The 24,024-nt window shown below is 41.7% G+C and overlaps 2 protein-coding genes and 2 long non-coding RNA genes across 7 annotated transcripts in view; 2 read left to right on the top strand and 2 right to left on the bottom strand.

Annotated features, from left to right (window-relative positions):
* Positions 1 to 4,249, top strand: part of LOC147206053 (uncharacterized) — a 14,832-nt gene extending 10,583 nt beyond the window's left edge. Inside the window, exons 3-4 of one of the 2 annotated variants that reach the window (XR_015100666.1) lie at positions 2,245 to 2,330; positions 2,430 to 4,249. This is a non-coding gene — a long non-coding RNA (uncharacterized LOC147206053). Of the gene's footprint in view, positions 1 to 2,244; positions 2,331 to 2,424 lie in introns of both variants that reach the window. The other variant, XR_015100667.1, reaches the window with a different exon arrangement.
* The window catches only part of LOC147206052 (S-adenosylhomocysteine hydrolase-like protein 1), a 13,273-nt gene extending 4,031 nt beyond the window's left edge, over positions 1 to 9,242 (bottom strand). For 2 of the 3 annotated variants that reach the window (XM_086108799.1, XM_086108800.1), the window contains exons 1-11: positions 8,974 to 9,242; positions 4,098 to 4,209; positions 3,818 to 3,955; positions 3,440 to 3,540; positions 2,412 to 2,514; positions 2,222 to 2,316; positions 1,812 to 1,918; positions 1,512 to 1,628; positions 1,366 to 1,429; positions 626 to 714; positions 455 to 525 (exon numbers count right to left, since the gene is read on the bottom strand). In XM_086108799.1, the coding sequence (XP_085964925.1) occupies positions 455 to 525; positions 626 to 714; positions 1,366 to 1,429; positions 1,512 to 1,628; positions 1,812 to 1,918; positions 2,222 to 2,316; positions 2,412 to 2,514; positions 3,440 to 3,540; positions 3,818 to 3,955; positions 4,098 to 4,209; positions 8,974 to 9,240 (1,264 nt within the window). In that variant the 5' untranslated portion in view covers positions 9,241 to 9,242. Of the gene's footprint in view, positions 1 to 454; positions 526 to 625; positions 715 to 1,365; positions 1,430 to 1,511; positions 1,629 to 1,811; positions 1,919 to 2,221; positions 2,317 to 2,411; positions 2,515 to 3,439; positions 3,541 to 3,817; positions 3,956 to 4,097; positions 4,210 to 5,971; positions 6,118 to 8,973 lie in introns of those variants that run through there. The other variant, XM_086108801.1, reaches the window with a different exon arrangement.
* On the top strand, positions 9,172 to 24,024 carry LOC147206050 (uncharacterized). The gene is made up of 3 exons (XR_015100668.1): positions 9,172 to 9,253; positions 21,203 to 21,324; positions 23,288 to 24,024. It is a non-coding gene; the product is annotated as an uncharacterized LOC147206050 (long non-coding RNA).
* On the bottom strand, positions 10,880 to 22,874 carry LOC147206051 (muscarinic acetylcholine receptor M2-like). The gene is made up of 4 exons (XM_086108802.1): positions 22,779 to 22,874; positions 15,830 to 16,010; positions 14,266 to 15,138; positions 10,880 to 12,275 (listed from the first exon to the last, which is right to left on the bottom strand). Exons 2-4 carry the CDS (start codon positions 15,980 to 15,982, stop codon positions 11,964 to 11,966), a joined length of 1,338 nt encoding a protein of 445 aa, XP_085964928.1. The 5' UTR covers positions 15,983 to 16,010; positions 22,779 to 22,874; the 3' UTR covers positions 10,880 to 11,963.

Below are 24,024 nucleotides of genomic sequence, written 5' to 3'. Positions count from 1 at the left end.
ACGGGGAACTGGAATTTTAAAATGAGAATCATCCCGGGAGAATCGGAATGTTACTCACAATTCCAATCGATTCTCGAGATCCAATGCCCAACCCAAGGCTCCTGTACTACAAGTTGTCCTATATTTGTTGAATCCACTGTAGTAGGTTTACACAGAGCCAGTCAGTGGCATAAAAAGTTTATTAATGTGGGAAAAAAAATTAATGATTGGCATAACAACCAGACACGTAGGTATGAGGGCTCTGTGGGTCCTCATTAATCTTTTGGACCGAAATACATTTCAGTGTCTGAATGTTTATACGTAAAGGAGTCGAATCAGTACTTCTGCTAACCAGAGTGATTTTTTTTTTTTTACACAAATATCCATATCAAATACAGAATGAGAGCACTTTTGCAACTTTGAGCTGTAACACAGGACGGGTCTGTGTCTATGCAACATTAGTGTACCTGTGTACCTGTGCAGGTGATGACCACGTCAACGTGTTGGACAACTTCACTCAGCTGGATCACTCTGAAGCCGTCCATGCTATAAAAATGTGGCAGAGGTCTCAAATTTATTGAGATCCATTGAGGACATTTCCTGGTTGCTTAGCTGGAAATGTGCCTGTGTTCGTAGTTTAGCATACCAGGCCTGGAGGGCACAGATGGGGTCCACTTCTGTTACGTACACAACAGCACCCAACGCTTTTAGGGCGGCGCAGCAACCTTTGCCAACCTGGCACAAGAAATTAATTCGAACGGTCTCTTATATAGCTCGGGGCAAGTGTCAGCCCGAGCCAATGTGGCAAGAGCTCTATGGCGCCCCCTCTGTTGGTGGTTATTTATAAACTTTTAAACAAAAAAAATTGGGAACATTGTTTTTACCATTTTTTTTAAATCACAGGAGAACATCTCACCAGAATTACATGCTTAACAAGTAACAAACGAATGCAAACTTGCAAATTCGAAGTTGCGAAACGTCTGCATTCTATATTATGTTATTACTGTATATTAATTGTAATGTAGTAGAATACTATGAAGTGTGTTTTTTCACATAAAAATCAACTTTATTTTATTTATTATTATTATGTTTGCTATTTTGTTGTTGGGGGATGAAACACATTAATGGCAATTCATTTACTGCAAATGGGGAAAGTCGATTTGAGATACGACTGATTTGAGTTAGCCACAACTCTGGAATGAATTGAACTCCTAAGTCAAGTCGGTGTTCATCTATGTATGCCAGTAACATGTAGTGACAGGCAGAAAAATGAAATGCTCTTTCAGTGATTGACCCTTTCATCCAATTCTGTGTCATTTTTGTTTGGCGTGGCATGAAAAGGCCTGCCACACACACACACACACACACACATTCATGTTCACTGACCTCACCGTATCCACAGACCAGCACCTGCTTGCCACCAAACATCATGTCTGTGGTTCTCTTCAACCTGAAAGCAGCGCAGTCAGTCACCTGTGTCAGTGTGAGCGTTTGTGTGTGTGTGTGTGTTCCTAAATACTATGATCGCTTACCCATCCAATATCAACTCCTTGCAACAGTAGAGAGTATCAAACTTCTGCTTGGTCACTGAATCGTTGACGTTCATGGCGGGAACACACAACTTGCCGGCCTTGGATAGCTGGTACAAGCTGATGCAAAACGTGCGACATGAGACATGAAAGTAAAATAAAACTCCATCATTCTGCCGTTTGACAGTGTTGCCTTGACTTATGAGTGCCTTGAGTTATGAGTACTTGGAGCTTAGTGAGGAACCGTGGATTATTTAAAACTCATGAACACGAATATAATTAGTGAATATAACCTGAACTAACCGATAAACTCCTGTGACACTTTCTTCCACGATGCCTCGTATGTTCTTGAACAGTGTCGGATACTTCTTGTAGAGCCAGTGGGTCAGGTCGCCGCCGTCATCCAGAACCTGGCCACAGGGAATAGACAGGTGCTTTTCATCACGAGGCCAAAGCTTCCATGGTAAAAATTCGGCGAGTGGTCCTAATATCGGGTAGCTTGTACTCTCACTATATCACTTTGGTGATTGTTCTTTTTTTTTTGTGTTGATTGTTTAACTTTTTATTAATTTGCTTTTGCAATTCGAACAGCTTTGAAGGATTTTAGAGGTAAGACTATTTAAAGACCGCAACCCCTATGAGGATAAAGCGGATCGGAAAATGGATGGATGGACGGACTATTGAACGAGCTACATTAAAAGTGACTCTTGTACCACATTGGGTTCCCATATCTCAGCACCAATGCAGCGGTCGATGCACCACCAGAAGTCGTCCTCTGACTCCCCTTTCCAGGCAAACACAGCTGTACCTGAGTGGGCCGGGGTAGGTACATTACAGGAAATAACAGTATGAAGAAGACAGCAAGTGCTTGGAAACAAAACAAAGTGTCCTATCATTGTGTACCTCCTTCTGCCAGAGCAGCGGCTACTGCGTTCTGGGTGGAGAAGATGTTGCAGGCGGCCCAACGGCACTGAGCCCCCAACACTAACAAAGTCTCCATCAGAACCTGGAAAATACACACACACACACACACACACACTCTGGCAAACGATTGGAATCTCCACGAAACGCTCAGTTGTGATTTCTCTCACTCTCTTAGGTTTTTAATATGTTAAAGCTACAGTTGTTTCAAGGTTTAGAATTGCCGTAAGATCGATGCTTATCTACTTTAGCGGGCCAATGGCTTTTCGCATTGGCTTTTTGCATTCTATGTTAGCCGAAAGCTAGAAGACCTTCATTAGACAAAATTAATTTAAAAAAACAAAAACAAACAATAAGTATCGTAATTTTTTGAAACAACATCCCTCTCTGTCCCCACTCCTCATTTTATGCCTTTATTTGTAATCATTATTTTAAAACACCCCACGCCTTGACAAGAATAGCCAATCACAAACGGTAGGGACACAAGGCGTGACCGTGAGGCCTCGACCAATCATTCGCTGTGCACATGAGTGTACATGCCACAACTTTGTGGGGACACTCGGATATCACACTTTCCTTGGCCGGACAGAAGGAACTAGACCCAAAACAAGGGTAAACATACAGTATGTAATAGTGGTGTCTTACGTGGACTCAGCCCACTGTAGGGCTTCACACTCGCAATGCCGCTGTAGGTCTCCGTCCTCATCGGGTGAGAGCTAAGTATGCTAACAGCCACATGCAGCATTGTTTTCCGGACTGATGCGGAATTAGTCATTTCTGCTCAACATGAAGGTTTATCACCTCACATATTTGCACATTCCACAGAATACGACATCAACATCATGAATAACTCATGCTAGCAATGTAGCAGCCGTGGCTAAGATTGAACTTTGACTTTACGAACTTACGCTTCCATACACAGGCTACATTCCAATCTTGGCAGTTTGAGACCAGCTCATCATTTCAATATTTTGTGACTTTTTGACCGAGGGTTGGGAAAGGGTGCTTACCGCAGTTTGTGCAGTGATGTGCGTGCAGCCAATCACTTTGGCTCCTGCCAGAGGTTTCTCCCCACCAACCTTCTTCCTCAAAACCATCAAAGCGGGCATCTCTGAGTAGACACCAGCACCATGAAAAGGAAAATGTGTGTGTTTGTGTGAGAGCGAGTGGAAATGAGCGTTTGTGTGTGTGGTGGTGAGATGTGTGATGGGAAATGTATTTGTGAGGGAGCAAGTTTGTGTCTGCAAGAGTGTTTTTGTGTATATCTGTGTGTGTTTCAGTGAGTGTGTTAATAACTGAATATTGTGTGTGTGCGTGTGTGTGTGTGTGTGTGCGTGCGTGTGCGTGTGATTGAGCATGTGAACGTACATTTGGAATCTTTTCCTCACCTTGCTCTGCAATGCAGATTTCACGGCGTCCAAAATCAGCCTGTTTGATGTTTTTAATGCAAAAGTCTGAGACGCCCTTGGATGTCTTCTGGACCTTGTTTCTAGGTGAATTCTCATCCTCAGAGCTGGCACTGCCCACTGTACAGTACAACATGTTTGCCTTTATACACAATCATGATTTTAAATAAGACAATTAAGATGGGGACAAGAGTGGAAATGTACAACTTTAGTTAAAGGGCATTTAAACATAAATTACAGGTAAGTAATGAATGAAAGGCACCTGAACTGTGGCTGTCAATGGACGACTGCGAGATGGAGCGAGCCAGTGAGCACGGGACGGCCTTGATGGGACGCTTGTTGAATTCTTGTTTCTCCTCCGTCAACTGTATTTGCTGTTGGAACAAAAAAAAAACAACAACAACAAAACTAATTTCACTGAAATAGTCAAACAATGAACTCCTATTTATCGAGGGTGATACATTCTAGACAAAAGGAGGACTTTCCCAGCATATCCAGCTGCATTTGTTAATAGCTACAGCCTTTTAATGGCTTTGTTTTACAGCTAATAGTTTTAGCATTAATGTTCCTCTTTTTTGTACTGTCCTCATGTGTAATAGTAGTTGTGTGTGTTTTACTTACTTCTTGTGCATAATTATGTGGCACCAAAAGTTATTTTGGTGTTCAGTTTAATGACTCCCCCGATCATTAACAAACATCACTGTGTAAGTGAGATACCCCCAGTTGTGGGAATGCTAATGGCTATTGCATGTGGACTCATGTCATGACCCGAACCTTCTGCAATGTCAGCAAGACAGTATACATGTCAAACACAAAAAAAAAAAATATTCAATATTTGAAATGCTTTGGCTTGAAATATCTCAAATAAACATGATACATGTCATTAAAAAAGGATAAAGTGCATGAACCTCTTTTTAAGTATTTCAAATACATTGTAGTAATTCACATTAAATTCACATACAGTATTCATTTTCTTGAGTATTTTAAGCACATGGGAATTACTGATGCGGATACATACACCTGTCATTGTTCATTCAAAATACTCGTATATTGTATTTATTAGACATTTTAGATAACTCTCATTCTTCTTTGTTTTATTTATATTTGGCTGCCAAATGTACAGCACAACATATTTTGGCCTGTTTATGTTCAACTTTAAGCAGTTCAGATGGATGGAAATGGTTTTTTTTTTTGTTTTTTGCAAATGAAATACATGCACATTTTCTCTGTACCCTCTTATTATTCATGTGAGCAAGTGGAAGGGTTTGCATTGGCCAAGTCAATTTCCAGACTTGAACCCAGTAGCGCACACGTCTCAAACTCAAGGCTCGCGGGGCCAGAGCTGGCCCGCCACATCATTTGATGTGGCCCCTGAAAGCAAATCATGTGTGCCCGCTGCCATGATCATTGCTGAAATCTGTACCAAAATTGCTTATCAGTGCTTTCTTATTTAAATTTGTCAAGCCAAACAACGGTGTCAGGTTACCATTTCTTTGTAAAAAAAAAAAAAACGTGTGAAAAAGATTACATTATAATCCGCATCTTTTTCACGGCCCGACTGTGACCTCTCGTCAAGGTTACTCTAATGACTGAGTGTGGTGCAATTCAACCCAACACAAAACAATGAGATTGTGACCTTGTCCCAACTAAATGACCCTGAATTAGGCAATATCTTCACAAAATAATACATAATTTAGTTTAAAATCAAATGATTTTGAGCCAATAATAACAATGAAGGCCAGCCAGTGCTGCATTTTCCATGGTAATGATTACAAATGTGGCTCCACAGTTGAGTGAATGCGGGTTCCGTTTTCTTCTATTCGGTGGCACTTGAGTCAAGCAGCTTAATATTTAACACAAGCTGTGCGGCAGCGTGCAGCCAAATTTAATGATCACATTGCAACAGCTGAGAAATTATTTTTTAAGATCAAGGAGGCGAAGGTGAAAGTTCAAAGAAAGGACGCATGTTACCATTTTGACTTTAGGAGTCCAAAAAAAAAAATCCTTGATTCAATGATGAATTTGGCCATTGAGGCAAAGAATCATCGATAAATGTAACGAGAAATCGAGAAAGATGGATTTTGTTAACATCCATTTGAAAGATGATGTCTTTCAAAGAAAAAAAGGGAGCACTACCTTAATGCGAACAGACTGTACAGCATCCTGGTCCTTGGCTTTGGTCACATTCACCAGACTGTACACTTTCTTCATGCTTTCACCTCAGTGCACACCGTTGTATTAAGCATTAAGCATGAGGTGACGCCACAAGTTCACAGAGCAACCAGACACGCCTCGCAAAAGCACAGGCTAAGCTCAAAGCAGTCTTTGTATGAGGATAGTCGAAAAAAAAAAATAGAGGCTCGGTGTAAATTTACACACAATGGAAGATAGAATGTCATGTCGTGATTCCCTCAGTGTATCGTGGGAAACACAGTCCAATTTCAGGAGCAATGGGTCATAATTGGCAATATTGGTATATGGAGAATTACAAGTCACATAGTGTTGAAAAACGTACATTTACACACACGCACTCTAAATTGTCCAGAAATATATATATACATATACACACACACACGCACACACACACTGTATAACAGTATTTAGAGGCATGTAGTTATCCTTTAAAAATAATATATTACTGCATTTAACTGAGAAAGGTATGAAATGCTTCTTCTGTCTGTCTGTCTGTATTATCATGACCCAGTTGGTCAAGGTGCACACTCAAAAAGAAGTAACAAATATCCACTTCATTATCGAAAAAAAAGTGGCAAAAAATTGTGTTTTTTTTCATTCTGTTTAATTACCGGTATGTCATTACTGTATGTTAATACGAAGTCCAATAGTTTCAGATTCAAACACTTTATTGACCCTCTAAAATGGAACTTCCAAAACCACACAAGAAAAAAATAAACTAATAAAATATTAATCGAGGTCAATATTACAGAGTACTATTTTCTTATTTACTCTTTGAGCGCCATTGATGGTGTAATTGTACACTCGCCTGACTTGTGTGTGGGCAGCGTAGGATCGGTACTCAGTGACGGTGTGAATGTAAGTGTGAATGGTTGTTTGGTTCAATGTGTGCCCTGCAACTGACTGGCGATCAGTTCAAAGCGTAGTTTGCCTTACGCTCGAACTCAGCTGAGATAGTCTCCAGCCTCTCCCGTAACCCTGTTCATGATGAGCGCATGGCACGATGCACGCAAACACACGCACGCATTACAAATACTCCAATGACGAAATAGCATGCAAATAGTTTCTGAAGTTTGTTTAATATAAAATAGTTACACGGGTAAGTATTTGTAAATACATTATTTTGCCATCAAAAGCACATTCTTGTTGGTTGTATTTATGAATTAATTTGATTTATTTATTAAAATTCAGGGCGGCTCGGTGGACCAGGGGTTAGCGCGTCGACCTCACAGTGCAGAGGTCATGGATTCGATCGCAGCTTTGGCCTTCCTGTGTGGAGTTTGCATGGTCTTCCCGTGCTTGTGTGGGTTTCCTCCCACATTCCAAAGAGATGCATGGCAGGCTGATTGAATGCTCTAAATCATAGGTGTCAAACTCAGGTCCTGGAGGGCCGCTGTCCTGCATGTTTTCAAAGTCTCCCTGTTGCAACACACCTGATTCAAATGATCAGATCATCAGCAAGCTCTGCGGAAGCCTGACATTGAACCTGTTCATTTGAATCAGGTGTGTTGCAAAAAGGGAGACTTGGAAAGCATGCAAGACAGCGGCCCTCCCGGACCTGAATTTGACACTTATGCTCTAAATTGTCCCTCGTGTGAGCGTGAGCATGGCTGGTTGTTCGTCTCTGTGTGCCCTGCAATTGGCTGGCAACCGGTTCAGGGTGTCCCCCATCTACTGCCCGAAGCCCGCAACCCTAGTGAGTATTAAGCGGTTCGGAAAATGGATGGATGGATGGATGGATGGATGGATATTAAAAGTCACTGTTGTGCATAAAATATATCTTTTCACAAAAAGCTTAATTAATGAATTTCTTGGTCCACAATGGGTTATTTGTGTGAAACCAACTCATGTTCAACTGCTTATTTCTACAAAATGGAATAAGGATTTTTTTTATGTTTTTGATAAATGAAGTGTTTTGAAAAGAGAATATCATGGAAATGTCAGGAAGACACTTGGGTACTTTGTGTTGATATCATAAAATTATTTAGGTGCACCCACTGAAGTGTCTTGTCTATGTGGTGTCTCCTGGTGCCTGGTCAAACATTCACTCGGGTGTACAGGTTAAAACAAAAAATATTGACTCGGTTAAATGCAGACTCACACTTCTTGCACATCTTCCAAGTTGCACCCCAAAACTCAAAACCTAAGAAGCATGTACAAGTGTGTAGCTGTCAGCAGTGACAAAATGCTCACACTCTGTACTTAAATAGAAGCGCAGATATTTGTGTAAAAATAGTCTGATAAAAGTATTTGTTCAAGTCCTGTATTGAAGTGAAAGTATAAAGTACAGACTCTGAAATGTACAAAAAAAATGTATGAACGTGAAAATGGCTTGAAGAAGGTGGGTTGGCTAGTTACTCTGCATATGAGCTTCTGGGTGTGAATTGTGGCCTGCAGCAGCTCCTTGAAAGTGTTCTTATTTTGTATTTGTGTGTTTGCTTTGTCATATTCAATCAATACCGACTTTGGCTTTCCTTGCCTTTACACCAAGGGATTATATTTCCTTAAGTGCTCTATTTGTTTTTTTACTGTACACGATTGACAGCATTTCTGATGCTCGCTTGTTACTCAAATCTTGTCTCACGACATAAAAAGGAAAAATCAAACAAGTAACACCCCGTAACTCGGAAGACTCATAAGTCAGTGCACTCCTAAATCAAAGCATCATTGAACTTTTGGATAATCTATACAATTGGTCCCATTCAGTTGGACTGCCTGTAAATAGCAGCAGGTCTTGGATTTACAGAGCACATCTCCAATCAATGACAAGGGGCTCTCGTAATGAGCTTTGTGGTACACCTAAAGAAAGACATAGCGGTTGGCTCGGCTTGAACACAGAAAAACTCAAAAACAAAATTAGGCTCAAATCCAACAAAACTTGTCAGATAGGATACTAAGTTTGATGACTTAATTACTTCCCACCACTGGTCGCCGTCTGTACTCACCATATCAGTCTTCAGCGCTTCGGTGACGACTTCCGCCGTTCCAGCCTCCTCTCCCTCTCCTCCTTGACCCTGATGGGGGGCCCACCTGCTCTCGGCCGCCTTCAGCATTTGCAGCAGGTTGGGGCCCCTCTTGATCGGCTGTTCCTCCGCGGCGCCTACGCATCCGTCCCGCTCGTCCTCTGTTTCTGCTGCTTGAGGACAGTGGCCTGAGCCCGACAAGTGCAGGGTCTCTCCGGAGACTCCCATCAGCTGCTTTTCCTCAGCCATGGGACTCCACTTTGTAAGTAAAGCACTTCTTGCTCAAGTGGATGTAACAGTGCTCTAGTGCGTGCACATAAGGGCTGTTTTGACTCCAAACAACAGCATTTGTTTCAACGTAAAGTGGCCGCAAATTAATCCTGGTGGCAGTGTGTAAACGCTAAACACCGCTTGTTGCCACGCAGAGAAATAAATACCCAAGGCAAATTGTGGTAATCTTTGTCCTATATATGTACTTTACTTGGGGTACCAGGTGGTGACCTTTTCCAATAGGTAGAGGGAGCTAGCTGCAGCAGTCGCTAGTTGATGCTGAAACAGTGGAGCATGTTGAGGAACACAAATACTTGGGCACAACTTTTGATTGTCTGCTGAAATTCTCCTCTAACACGAAGGATATGCCTTAAGGACAGAAACCGCCTACAGAAAATCGTGGCTGTCTGCTCTGAAATAACTGGTACTCCTCCTGGAACTCTGTTGACTGTTAATGAACATCTGTCACGCAATCTAGCAGTTCCGCAATGCTCAAGACCCCTCACATGCTTTGTTTACAAAGTTTGAATGGCTGCCTTCAGGACGCCGACTTTGTTGCCCCACCTGCAGAACTCAAAGAAGAAAGGTCACTTTAGTGCTGAAAGCTGTGCTGCTCCTCAGTTCGTGAATTTCATCAAACATTTCTGTCTATCCTTGAATATATTCGCACATGCATTTTCAGTTCACACTCATTTGCATCTGCCTCGGTACTTTAACATTAGCCTTGTTTATGTGCAGATATTGATCGTATTCCTTTATTGTTTTTGGTTTTAAATTGCAGCTCTACATGCATTTAATCGACTCACGCCAAGGACAAATAAAGTTTTCTGATTTTGAATTTGAATACCTCGATTTATGTGATGTGTTGTCAACATCACGCAGAACAAAGTCTAATGAGCTAAAGAACATTGATTGCTCTTGTTAGCACAGTAAGGAGGTCCGGGTCTGAACAGTTGGTCATATAGGCCCTCTATCATGCCTTGTAAAATTAAAGGTGGTTCTTGAACAACACGAGATGTGATGTGACAACTTTAATTGTTTCCTTCCTTAATAGAGTCACAGTGGTTTAGGATAATATTATACAATGTATTTCTTTTCGCGTTTGTGCAACATGTCTTTTTTCATGCATGTGTTTGTGTATGAGCTCACACACACGTGGATCATTTTAGACAAGACCGCAACGGATACATTTCCACTGGGGTCACTGTTAATGATATAAATGACCTCAAATGACCGAAGTAGCTGTGATTTGAGAATCAATTTTGGAGCACAAATACCTGCTATCAAGGGAATCAATGTTACAGAATCGATCCACACATCACTGACAGTGAGCCAAATTATTATTTGCCTTTAAACTGAGAAGCGGTGTTCCTCCAGTGTAGTCTTACGCATGTCCGAATGGATGAATGCATCATCAGCAAACGCTGGGTACCTCGCAACTGTGGTTAACTTTTGTACCACTAGAGGGCGTACGCGTCCCATCGTGTCCGAAGGACTTGTCACAGAAAACAAACACGCCGTCCTTTGAATTGAGAGCGAGTTCGAGGCTTACAGAAAAACCTTCGCTCTTTCGCTCCCCCTCATTGCTATAAATCACAGAAAGTGCTCCAGCCATTTATTCAGTTTATTTTAATATGCCACAACATTTATTTTCATGCCATGATTTAATGTTCATGTTTTAGGTCAACAGCAAGTCAGGGAGGGAGAGAGCGCAATAAAGGTACAGTATTCATAAATATCATATTTAGACGAGTTTCACTACCTGCGCTCAACATAGAGCGAGCATGAACACAGTTGCACAGACACACGATTCAACATTACACTAACACAATGTGTCCTAATAGTTTATGGTCATTGTCATACACTTGACACATGATGAGTACAACTTTACACTGTGTCGTTTGTTTTAAAACAGGGTAAACACATCATGACAATCAGGATGAAACTCACCTCATCTATTTCTACTTCACATTTTGCACCCAAATTCTATCTATCTATCTATCTATCTATCTATCTATCTATCTATCTATCCATCAACCTCCCTACTTACCTATCTATCTATATACAGATATTTGTAATATACAGTCAGGGTTCAATTTAGAGTTGCACACCTTCATTATTGTACTGTGTTGTGCCAAAACATGCTGGGGAGCACTGAGATCTACTGGAAATGATACAATGAAGAGGAAGAAGGAGAGGCAGTGAAGGTCCCCAAATAAGATCCGGCAATAGTAATTGTTCCTACAGAGTAATTGCTTCTTTGTTATTATTATTATTACTTCATTAGAGCAGCAGGATATACCTCTATTTTGTCTCCAAACTCTCAACACAAAAGCAAAAAAAAAAGACCAAGCAACAGCTCGTAAGTTGGGGCACTTGTAAGTCATGATACCATTGTACTTGTGTTTAATCCATATGAGTGATCACTTTCAGTTGGACTGACGACAAATAGCAGATTTTGTCTTAACATCTCCATTCAATGACAGGGGGCCCTGGTAATGAGCCCTGTGGCAAACATAAAGACATTGGGTGGATAGGCTCAAATCTGGTCATACTAAAAAATAATGTATTGGGCTCTGACCTGGAAAAAAATTTGAAAGTTGGGGCACTTGTAAGTCAAGTTCCATTGTACATTGAAAGACATGCTAACATTTCAACATTTAGTTGACATTTGGTCCACTGAGTCTGCGTCGAGAGCAGCCTCATCGCATTGCTCGTATGTTCTTGTACTGGCACAGTAACAGATGCTTGAAGGTGTTTTTGAAGGTGGTGTTACACAGGGCATAGCACGCCGGGTTGATGGTGCTGTTGATGTAACACAGCCAGTAGCCAATGGTCCACAGGGTGTTGGGGATGCAGACGGAACAGAAGGTGTTGATCAGCACCATCACGTTATACGGCGTCCACGTCACAACGAAAGCCACCAGGATGGCCATGATGGTGCGCGTCACTTTCTTCTCCCTCGAAGATGTGCTTTTCTTGCGCCACTTGGCCACTGCGCTCTGCTTTGTCACCTGGAGGGAAATAGATTGCGTCACATCAGTGGTCGCAACTTGCGAGACTTTCTCTGCTGGCCTACATTTTGTCACTGTCGGAATGCTTGCATCATCAAAATCTTTCAGGAAAACCATAAAACTCCAGCCATCCATAGCCAAGTCCGTGTTCACGCCATCCCAGCCGATCAGATAAAAGGCCTTCAAAATTTCACAAATGTTTAGGACTAGGGTTACATCATCTACCCAAACTTATATTCCTTGACTGATTGAATAAATAAAATAACAATAACAAAACAGGCTTTCTTAAATGCCGACTTCATGATTTTCACAAATTGTGTAAAAAACATCCAGGCTTTCATTCTTGAGTCGATATAATATCGCATGGTTCCCACACAGTCAGGGAAGAGGCACTTCTCAGATAGCCGAACATTCAAGAGTGTTAATGGATTTATCCGCAAGCCATTTTTCAAGCTATTTTCAACACTTTATAATGGGTTAATAAATATTTGTAAAGAACAGACCAATAGTGTTTATTTGGGATAAAAGATGAAATTGACCATATGTGGAAATTAACCCAAAGGGCAATAAAAATGACCACAAATCCAGCAAGTATGGAGGAGCCTGACCATTGAGGGCTCACTAAGTGACAAGCCTACGTGTACAGATATGTTCAATTTTGGTTTCTATGCTGTCATGTCTCGGAAAGCTAAGAGGTTTTGTCATTAGTAACTCATGGACCACTGTACAGTTTATCATTGTGATGCCTTTGAAGCATTTTGTTACGCACAAAAAAGATTTTGCAGTGGTTGGGTCAAGTACTTGGTTTGGTTTTAGCATCAGAGCAGCAGATGTGTCAGCTTGGTACTGATCAGGTCGAGCCAAAAAGGAATAGGCTGTGAAGAGCAATAACCATCTCCTCAGGCAGCTTTATATCTCATATTCATTTAGAGATGAAATTTCTGATAGGGGTGTAAAATTGGGATCTGTGGAATGTCTCCGCTTGTTTGGTTGCCATACAATTTGATTGCTCAAGGTTTCGTAATGCTAGCGGCATCGTTTCCGTCACTGTTTATGCAACCTGCAGAAACCTGTTGATATTTTGCACGCTCATTAGCTCAATCCAACGATGCTATTCCAAGCCAGTCGGACCTTGGACCAGTCCGTGACGAAAGAAGGTTTCATAGCAGCAGGTTTCATTTTAAAATTATGTCTAAGTCCCCAGTATTGAAGTTGATTACTTAAGTCTGACTCGAGACAAGTCATATGACTCTGTTTCTGTTTACATACTATTACCTTGGAGCCCAGTGGTTAGTCTGACAGCAGTTGTATCCAAACTTTCTATACTGAGGTTTGCATAAAGAGTAACTGATACATCTAATAGTCACTTGGTCCTGTATCTCGCTTGGCCAGATCTGCTCTTGCACTGAGTGGCAGAGGAACCACATCTCCACATTGAACAATCAATACAAGAGCAATCTTTGCTAAGCTGACCTTGACACGGAGCAGAAAATGGAGCAGGCAATTGGTATTCATGCTAGTTGTTGCTGAAACTGAATTACCTTTATTCGCATAGCTATTATGACTCGAAATGTTGCTGCTGTTCATTTGTAAATCCTTTATTTACATTTTTTGCAACTCGAGAAAAGCTCTATCTAAATTCTTCAATTCTTCATTAGTGGCAGTAGTAGCAGAAGTAGTAGTCACGTCGCAGTTCGCCAAGCCACGTCTTCACAAATGTTGTGTGATTAGTGTAAAACAAGGAAGTGAAAGACAAGAACAGACTCCTTCTTCTTCTTTCCTTCTCTTGCCTTTCCACCCAGAGTTGGATGAAAATAGGACAACATGGGCAAGCTAAAAAGACAATTGTTAATTTTATGCAATGACTCCAACAGCTACAATCATGGACAGCAGGCTACCTGGCTGTAATTTGGAGACCTCTGTACGACGTTCATTATACCGTGAGTGAGTGAAATTGTCTTTTCTGACACAATGGAAATAAGGTGTTTACCTTAAGCATTGTTCTTGTGGCTTGACAGTCTGTCAAGGATGTTGCTCTGGAAGCTGGTTCTCTTTGGTTCATCCTTCTTATGGCATTCAGTCCCTTCAGCACTGAAACGGGGACCTCATTCTCCGTAGACGTGGAGGGTTGGACACTGTCCGCCTCCGGTTCCACTTGCTCGGGTTTGTCTTCCTTGTAAGGAGCGGATCCGTTCTGCTGCTGCGGTGCTTCCTTCTCCGTGCTCTGCACAGCCTCCCTGAGCTGCTCCCTCATCTTTTGAATGCAGCTGTTCAGGATCTGGTTTTCACCTGCATCCTCCTGACTGTGAGAGTGAGCTTCTCCGACACTGGTGCCGGATGTCTTCCTGCTGTCCCTCTGCATTCGGCTACGGCTGGCCCTCGAGATGCGCCAATAAAGGTAGATCATGATGGCCACGGGTAGGTAGAAGGCCGCGATGGCCGTGCCGAATGTAACCGCTGGGTTGGAGAAGAACTGGATGTAGCACTCGCCAGGCGGCACGGTTCGCCCGCCCACAATAAACTGCCAGAACAAAATAGCCGGCGCCCACAGGATGAAGGACAGCACCCAGGCGGCGGCGATCATCAGACCGGCCATCTTAGTGCTACGGCGCGCCGGGTAGCTCAGAGGCTTGGTGACGCAGAAGTAACGGTCGAAGCTGATGATCAGGAGATTCATGACTGAGGCGTTGCTGACCACATAGTCCACAGCCAGCCACAGGTCACACACAACCGCTCCCAAGGGCCAGTAGCCAATCACGATGTAGACGGTGTACAGATTCATGGAGCCGACGCCAATAATGAGGTCCGCACATGCCAGACTGAACAGGAAGTAGTTGTTGACGGTCTGCAGGTTCCTGTTTACCTTTGGAGAAACCACATGGAGCAGGCTGTCAGATGCTAATCTTTTTTGTGTGATTTATGTTTTCTCCCTTCTATTAGATTACATGCCAGAACATTGATTCTCTAATTGCTTCTCCACTGTGGGATACCTTACAAAAGGCTGTGAGTAAAATATGAAATGGAAAAGGAAGCATTTTAATAGTAAAGTAGTAAACACACCCGTCCATGTCCTTTGATCAAGACAGAGCAATTTAGAAAAAATGGTAAATGGCTTGATTCGATTTTAGCCTTCTTCTCGACATTTGTTGTTTGAATATGTGAAGAGTCAGTCAAAAAGATTTGGAGTGAAGTAAAAGACGGAACACCAGCAGTTATTTACATTTTACAAGGTAGGGTAATTATTTTAAAAAATCTGGTCAGACATCCATGGCTATCATGGCTTGTCCATGGTCACCTGAAACGGGATTACTGCTGATGCCGGGGACAAAATGTAAACATAGTATTACATTTTTTTCCCACTACTTCATTGCCATGCATTCTTTCTCAGTGCTTTGGCTTGAGTTGCCATTTGGACAGTCTTGACTGTGTCATCCCAGACCAGCTTGTCAGTTACCATTCATGCCCTCACCGGGCAGATTTTTGTCCGAAAGGCAAGTACATACATTGAGTTTTACCGACTTGAATTCAATTTTGACTCAAAGCAATGAACTAACCTTTATAGAGAGCATGACCAGGATATTTCCAATGACGGTGATCAGACTGAGGGATCCTGCCACCAGAATGATGAGCACAATCTCCACAGTGGTGTAAGGACTGGCCGAGAAGAGGCCAGCTTCACCCCCGCTGCTGGTATTCACAGTCTCCATTGCGTCCACTCGGATTTGGTGGCAGATGCTTCGGGCAGACAGACACCAAAAAAAACGAAACGGGTCTTATTTATTTTACAGCAATGTTGCCACATGTGGCAATGGTATTCACAATCACACACAGATACCGTACCTAAAAAAAAAACAACAACTGCAGAAGGACGGATTTAACTACTTGATTTATGAAGTCAACTCAAACTGAAGTACAATAACAAAGTATTTGTACTGTATTACACTCCCCCACTGAAGGTCACCAATGCAAAATGATGTGGAACACTTGGCAGGTGTTTGACAGCGGTTTCAGCTTACACTGAGAATGTGTGAGCAGTGACCAGGTGAGCAAATAAAGACTTCAGCAGCTGCGTTTGAAAACGGAGAGTGGCCGCAGATCAGGAATGCAGCATTAGTCAGTACGTCATTTCAAGTCTAACTGCCCACAAGATGTAAATGTAATGGTATTGGACTGATCATATTCTTTTGCGCCATCCTTCTCTTGATTTGAAGATGACTGCATTATGATCTGCCTTTCCGAAAAGTCTCCCTTTAGTGTAAAAGGAAGCTGATATCATAACTAAATCTGCGGTTTGCTCACAGGCGTACCCTGAGGCTCGGACGGAATCTTCGAGAAACACTTACAGCATCTCGCAGGCTAATTTTTAAGACTGTCTCTTTCATTTTGCGGTCTTAGAGGCATCACATGATCCCTTCTTTGAAATAAATATCTTAGAACCGAGAGGGCACATTTTAAGATATTAAATTATGATTAGACTGAGAGAAGGACTTCATAACTGTCTAAAAATAGCCAGAAATCTCATAACAGTTTGGTTGTCTGATAATAAATCAGAGACAATGAATGTTGCAATTCCCTTGGGAAGCTTTTCTATAAACCAGCATCTTAACTGACCTGGAAGTGTAAACCTTGATTGGATATGTCCTGACAGTGGGGATGGGACTGTGTAACGCGGCCAGCCACCTACCAATATACCTCAAAAGGGTTGCATTAAAATTCCCTGCCTCTTGCCTTTCGAAGTGCAAAATCCCCTTTGAGTGGATGTAATGCATGTTTGAGCACCAATTGTATTGTCCTGTACTGTTTGGTAATACTGTCTGGCTCTAGTTTTGTGAAAGGTGCTTTTGGAGTAACATATGCTGCCATCCAAGCATTGTGGATTTGCCCCTGTTGATGGTGGGTTGAGAAACTGCACCCTAGATTGAACAGTAAGAATAAAAAAAAATCTTTAGGATGGTTTTTATTATGACATATATATATATATATATATATATTATCAGCCTTAAAACTGTCTGCTCCATTTGTTATGTTTCCACAAGGTCCACCCACACGACACATCCAAACACTTGTGATGCTGCTCTATGATGCTTTGGTTAAAAGCATCCGTCCACAAATCTGTAATACCCTGCACATTTAAAATGGTAACTCCCCCACCTCTAGCCAACCGCACAACCCCCCCCCCTCCCAAAAAAAAACAAAAAACAATTAGGCTGACAGAAAACAGCACACTTAAAGCAAAAACAACAATTTCAATGCAAGAGAGGTTGATGTGATAGTAAAAAAAAAAACAGCTGCCAAATATGCCAAACATAACAATGTGACAAAGCAATATATTTTCATTCTAAAATCGATGTAAAGACACTCAAGGGTCCTTGCATGCTGTTCTGAGCCTGTAAGTGGCTCCATTAGGCTATATGATAACATCATACTTTACCTGAGAGACATTTCCTTCCTGCTCTTACAGCCCAAGAAACTTCATTACTACAAAGTACATTGCTAACTTCATCTCTTACTCATCACCGACCTGTTCAAAGTCTTTTCTGTGGCAAGACTACCAACAATTGTGTGTGTGTGTATTTTATATGGTCTGCATGTATGTTCGATAACTGGGTTTCTGTTTGGGGTTAGATGTCTGGTAACATGTGAACACGTTTTTCAGACTGGACGTATAATATATTTAGCTGGACCAATTTTTCAGAGTTATGGTGCTTTAGGAAGATGGTGGTCTGTGATGTAGCTATGCGGGAGGTTGACCAGCTGGCTCAAGCTTCGGCGAGTCTGCATTTGCATGCCTAAATGTGACCTATGGCTAACAGTGGCTCCATCTTTAATTGTGAAGATCTGGAATTAGGAACAAAAAGATGAATGGGTAGATATTTTTTTCAAACTGCTGAATAAAGCATTTGCAATAAACAGTTTCAGCTGTTGTGAAAACACAATATAAATAATGTGTTGTATTCTATGAACAAAAGCAAAATGGACATACAGTGGAGTCCTGGATATACGCAGTGCGGCACCCGTGGAATCACCTATACACAGATCTCTCCCAACCCCACCCCCATGACCTGTTATAAAATATGTTGTTATTTATTTATATTTATTTTTTAATATTAATTTATATTCATGCAGAAAAAAATGTTAATTAATATAGTCTTTGTTTGTTTTTTGTTTTTTAGTAGGATTGTAAAACTTATATCGTGTACAGTGCATTGTAGTGCAGTCATGTCAAAGAAGTTTGAATATACTGTACACATTCAAATTTTTGAATATACATATTGAATTTTTTGGAGTATGACTGTATTTATTTTATTGTAATCATTTTACGTGGAACATGGTTATTGATGATCCCATTCGCAGTTATTCAAGAATGTTTCGGGTTAAGAAAAATAATAAATCGCTAATCCTGGCCGCGTCCGGTCCCTACTTCCCGCGAATGGTGGTGGTGAACAAAATGGCATTTTTAATGGTCTGGCTTCACTTCCCCTCAGAGTGATTGTCTGTCAAGGAGAGAAACCGTCGGATGATTAAATCCAGCAGATGCAACAGACAGAAGCAGCAATGTACAATAGACTGGGCCATGGTAGCAGGGTGATTAGTTTGGTTTTAGAAAGTCCCACGTGATAAAAAAAAAAATGCACGGCCGAGCAGATTGGGATGAAGATTTGATTTGGAGCTGAAGAGTTAAAGCAGGCCATCATTTTTGACAGTACTGTGAATGTTAGGTGAGATTCTTCAAAAATATTGGTGGCTGCTAGAAGGCTCCGTGGATTACACCACTGACTTTGGACACCGACATCCAGTCGTTTCAGTCAGAGCAGACGACCCACTCATTGAAAACAGGTGGGTTGTGTCAAGAAGTGTAAAAAATGTGCCAAACATGAGAGTGACCTGCTGTGGCAACCCATCACAGAGGTAAATTGCTTCTATTTCCTAGAAAATGTTGATAATAAATGACTTGAATGATTTTTTTTCTATCACAGCAACATGGAAACCAATTTCTTGGTAGCTCTAACTCATCAGTATGGGTAGTTTTTACCCTTTGTTGGATCAAAATCTTGGGCAAAATCCTCAATCCAATGCGATGAGTAAAAATAACCCAGTATGGTCTCAGTCCTTTTTTGGGCTGGATTAGCTGCAGTATTTCACCCAAATTGGGTTATTTTTAACCCAGCAGTTTTAAGAGTGTAGATATGGCGAAATGTCAGATTTGGTGTCAGTGTTTAGCAGGGAGATTAAAAGCCAAAACCGGCCGCATGTTGATAGATGTCAGTGCATGTGTCAGTGTGGACCTTACACACAGTACACAGCTTCATCAAAGGACGCATTTAATGAGTGGAGGGATCAGAGGGAAGCAAGATATTTATTTTTTAAATCATCTAGTCTACAAATATAGACCAGCCTAGATCTTGGTCTCTATCGTTACAGACATGACCTTGTCTGCAAATGCAAATGACAAATAAGCCAAATGAACATATTAGATATTTGTTTCAAACTTGACCCGATGTGATCACATCATCTTTTGCCGCCCAAAAAGGCAAGTGTGATTTCTTCTGGGCTCAAGCGGCAACGTTCTGGATGCTGTCTTATACTGTAGCTCATTTATCGAGCCCAGTGAGCAAGCTGTTGCATTAGCCTAACCTGCAGGAGATAAGCGCATGGATTAGTCTTTCTGAGTCAGGTTTAGGACGTGCTAACCAGTTCACCATCATCTCACCAAGCTGGAAAACCATTGTTTTTCATCCACATAATACTGATTGAGGCATGTACACATTCAACAACAGTGGGCCGAAGATTTACCCCTCACAGGGCTTGGGCACTAGCCCTGTGAGGGGTAAATTTGATGACGTCCTCTGATTGGTTGGTCAAAGCAAACCTTTTGTTACAACTAACACGGGCTCCAAAACACATCTGTTGCGATCCGCACACACAAATACATTTAATACAAATAATCAGCATCCATGGTGACTATGATGCATATTAGTGACATTTTTGTCACTGTACTTGATAAATATTGATTCTAAGCTGCCCCCTCACTATTACTGGAGAAATTAGCAACGTTGGTTTGTGATCGCAATTTCGATCTCTGTGTGTCCCTGCTCTAAGAAGTGGGAAATTTCACATCTGCCTGACTTGTGCCCTCACACAAGATGGTGATGGTGGTGGGAGAGTGGGATGTATGTAAGTGTATCTGGGAGTGTGTAAGTGGGGTGTGTGGGGGCAGGGGAGGGTGGAGGTGGCGGGGTTGTTGTCGGTGGGGTTGTAACAGAGCCTAAGTCAAAATAGTGGACACTGTTCTGAATGAAACCAAGTCAGCAAAGGGAGAGGCAGCTGCAGCAGCAAACCAGGAGTAGTGATTAAGAGCCATAACTTTATTTCAGCCATCTAATTTTCTGCATGCAAGTCAGGGGATTCCTCGGATGCACTCGGACGCACGGGGATGGGGAAGCCGCTGTTGGGAATCCTTTGTGCTCAGTGTCAAAAGATTAAAACAGCATCTTAGCTGTGCTGGGAATCATTCATCATTCCGTATTTCTGAATCACTGTACAGAAGATTTTATGTCGTGGACCATCACTATACTGTACTATTACAGCCTACTATAGTTCATTCATCAGTCAAATGAAAAATAGTTTTAGGCAAATAATTGCATCAGCTGGGGGACCTTCCGTAATAATTAAATCAATAAAAAAAACTATGATACTGCTATATTGTTTTAAATTGAGTGAAGAAAATGAATACAAAGTGCCATATGGCTGTCCGTGTAATGATGTGTTACTCATAGTAACAATATTTTCACACCACAACTCGTGAATTTACCGCATATCAAACAATAATCCCCCTCATATTTCTGGATTTTTTTGTTTTGTTTTGTTTTTGGAAAATATCCTCCGGTTTTTCACAGAAAATTCATTCTTCACTGTCTCCTCTGCAGACCCGATCACAACTTCAACCACTTTGAGACCACCAACAGGCCAGTGGTGGAACAGCAGGTGACCAACAGAAGAACTATATGACCATTTGATGTAACGACACAGAAGAGGCACTGCAGGAGTTGTAAGTATATTTTTAATATAAAATCGTATTTTATTTATATAATTGAATTTATTATTATTATTATGTTTGATCATCGGCCCGGTAGTCCAGTGGTTAGCACGTCGGCTTCACAGTGCAGAGGTACCGGGTTCGATTCCAGCTCCGGCCTCCCTGTGTGGAGTTTGCATGTTCTCCCCGGGCCTGCGTGGGTTTTCTCCGGGTGCTCCGGTTTCCTCCCACATTCCAAAAACATGCATGTCAGGCTGATTGGACGCTCTAAATTGTCCCTAGGTGTGAGTGTGGGCGTGGATGGTTGTTCGTCTCTGTGTGCCCTGCGATTGGCTGGCAGCTGATTCAGGGTGTCCCCCGCCTGCTGCCCGGAGATGGCTGGGATAGGCTCCAGCACCCCCCGCGACCCTAGTGAGGATCAAGCGGTTCGGAAAATGGATGGATGGATGTTTGATCATTATTATGTACAGCACATTTTTAAGCTGTGGTTATTTTTTAAGGCGTTCAATAAAAGTTGAGCTGCGTTGCGTAGACAACTTTGCTCTTGTGCCCTGTGCACTATAAAAGTATTGCTTTGGCGCTCATCTTGCTACAAAGGTACTATTTTAATGTGAGGGGAGGAGCTTTATTTAGTCACCTTATATCACTGTCTAATCGAAATGCACAGATTTGCTGCCGTTTTGAAGTATCTTCAGATAATTATAAACCTTGTATTTGGTGCAGTGTCAATTCCTCAAGACGAGTAACCATCACTACTTTTCAAGATGAATTGTGGGTCATATTGAAGGCACAATATAGAGAGAACCTTTGTAGAGCCAAGGCGCCCATTACAAAAATCACACAGCATACCACCAAACAATCTTGTCACATACTGTAAGTAGTAGCACTGAAATAAAATCTCGTCTCATTTTACTCACTAATTGACTTAACTCTATGAAATCTGGGCCATTTTAATTAAACACAAAGCTGAAGCCATGACTTATTCTTTTTTTTTAAACACCGGTTTATTGTATCTACTGCCAACTAATGGAAGAACATTTCTTCTTGTTCTTGTTGTCACTACAGTATATGTACACAATACAATACAATACAATACATGCTGATTTATATAGCGCTTTCACAACAGCGACAGCTGTAACAAAGCGCTTCACAAAACAGTTAACATAAAGTAAAATAATAAACACAACACATAACATAAAACACGGACAGTCGTGCAGTCCTAACCACTTTTCCGTCACACGCTCTGTTGAAATTGGATAATTTCCTGCGGTTCCCCTCATATATACAAAATAATAAGTGAGGCATTAAAATATCACTCCAAGGTGATGCAGAACAGAGGAATGAGTTCCACCACATGACCAAACACCACAATTGGTCGCCAAATTGATTTCAACTGCACCCTCGCTTCACACGTACATACTCCCACTAATAATAATGTGATTACTTTTTTGAAAAAGTGCCCTTACCTTCAAAGTTTGTTGCCGAATCTCACCTTACAAATATGCAGTGACGTGGATGAGCACTCTTCATGTGCTCCATGTTACTGTCACCTCTGTGGACAAACTGGAGGCAAGCAGAAAGTAACTGGATGTTGCTCCTCCTCTGACAGCGTGTGCGTGCGCTTGTGTGTGTGTGTGTGTGTGGCTGACAGACAGTTAAGGCATAGAGGGAGAGGGGGAGACGGGGACAGGAATCTACAGGAGCTTTTAGTGTTGTAAGCCTGCAGCCAGAGTGGTAAATTTGAATAAACAAGAGGCGAGACAGGCAGCGAGGGCTGCTTGTTTGAGAGCGAGAGAGCGTGGTGGCCTCTGCTCGCAGCTGTAGGCCCGATGTTTACGTGGCATGGAATCAGAGAAAAATGCTAAAACACAATTAAAGGCCGAAATGGAAAAAAAGAAACAGGACGGCCCGCTCTGTGATATTCCGTTGCTGCAGGACGTTAACCTTTAAAACTCTGTTGTTTTGACCTTTTCAGTGAACCTGTGACGCAGTGTGCTCCAGCTGGTGGATGACCTTCCTTTGATGGAATTATCACAAAGAAGAATGGCTATACTTTCTGCAGCAATATTGCCAAATGAAGAGCGTGTTGTTGATTTAAAAAAAAAATTGTAATTGAAAAAATGATTTATCACACCTCCTTCACTGCTCATATTCTCTCTCTCTCTCAAATCATAACACTGCTTTCTGAATGAGCTGACTGATGCAAAAGTATGACCGTGGTCATGAGTAGGACATTTGTCAATGAAAACGAATCATATATGAGGCTTTAAATATGCCATATGCCAAGAGGTTGCTAATACATTCTTGTACTAACGTCATTACCGGTATTGCCCCACTGTTTAGGTCACAGTCGACTGATTAAATGGATGGTTTCTAGGAAACCGGTTAATGCTGTTTTTATTGCCTTAAATAATTGCCTTACTGTGTTCCCCCACCATATATGGATAATCATTTGATTTGTAGAGTTGGACAAACGGTCCAACAAAAATGAAAAAATGAACACTTGGAATGAGCTCTCAACACATGTCCAGACACGCACACAGATATAATTGGCCAAATAGACTCTAACTCCTGACACACCCGTTCAAGGCGCTCATCCAACACACAAATTCGACAGTCCTTAGAGTATAGTTTATAAAATCAGTTTATTTATTTGCATTGTGTATTTTGCTCTTATTACACAACAATATTTTACAATGCTATTTTTCTATA

The sequence above is a fragment of the Hippocampus guttulatus genome, chromosome 4, assembly GCF_054856545.1.
Source record: "Hippocampus guttulatus isolate MCC_2025c chromosome 4, RoL_Hgut_1.0, whole genome shotgun sequence".
NCBI lineage: Eukaryota > Metazoa > Chordata > Actinopteri > Syngnathiformes > Syngnathidae > Hippocampus > Hippocampus guttulatus.
This window is presented reverse-complemented; position numbering and strand designations above follow the sequence as displayed.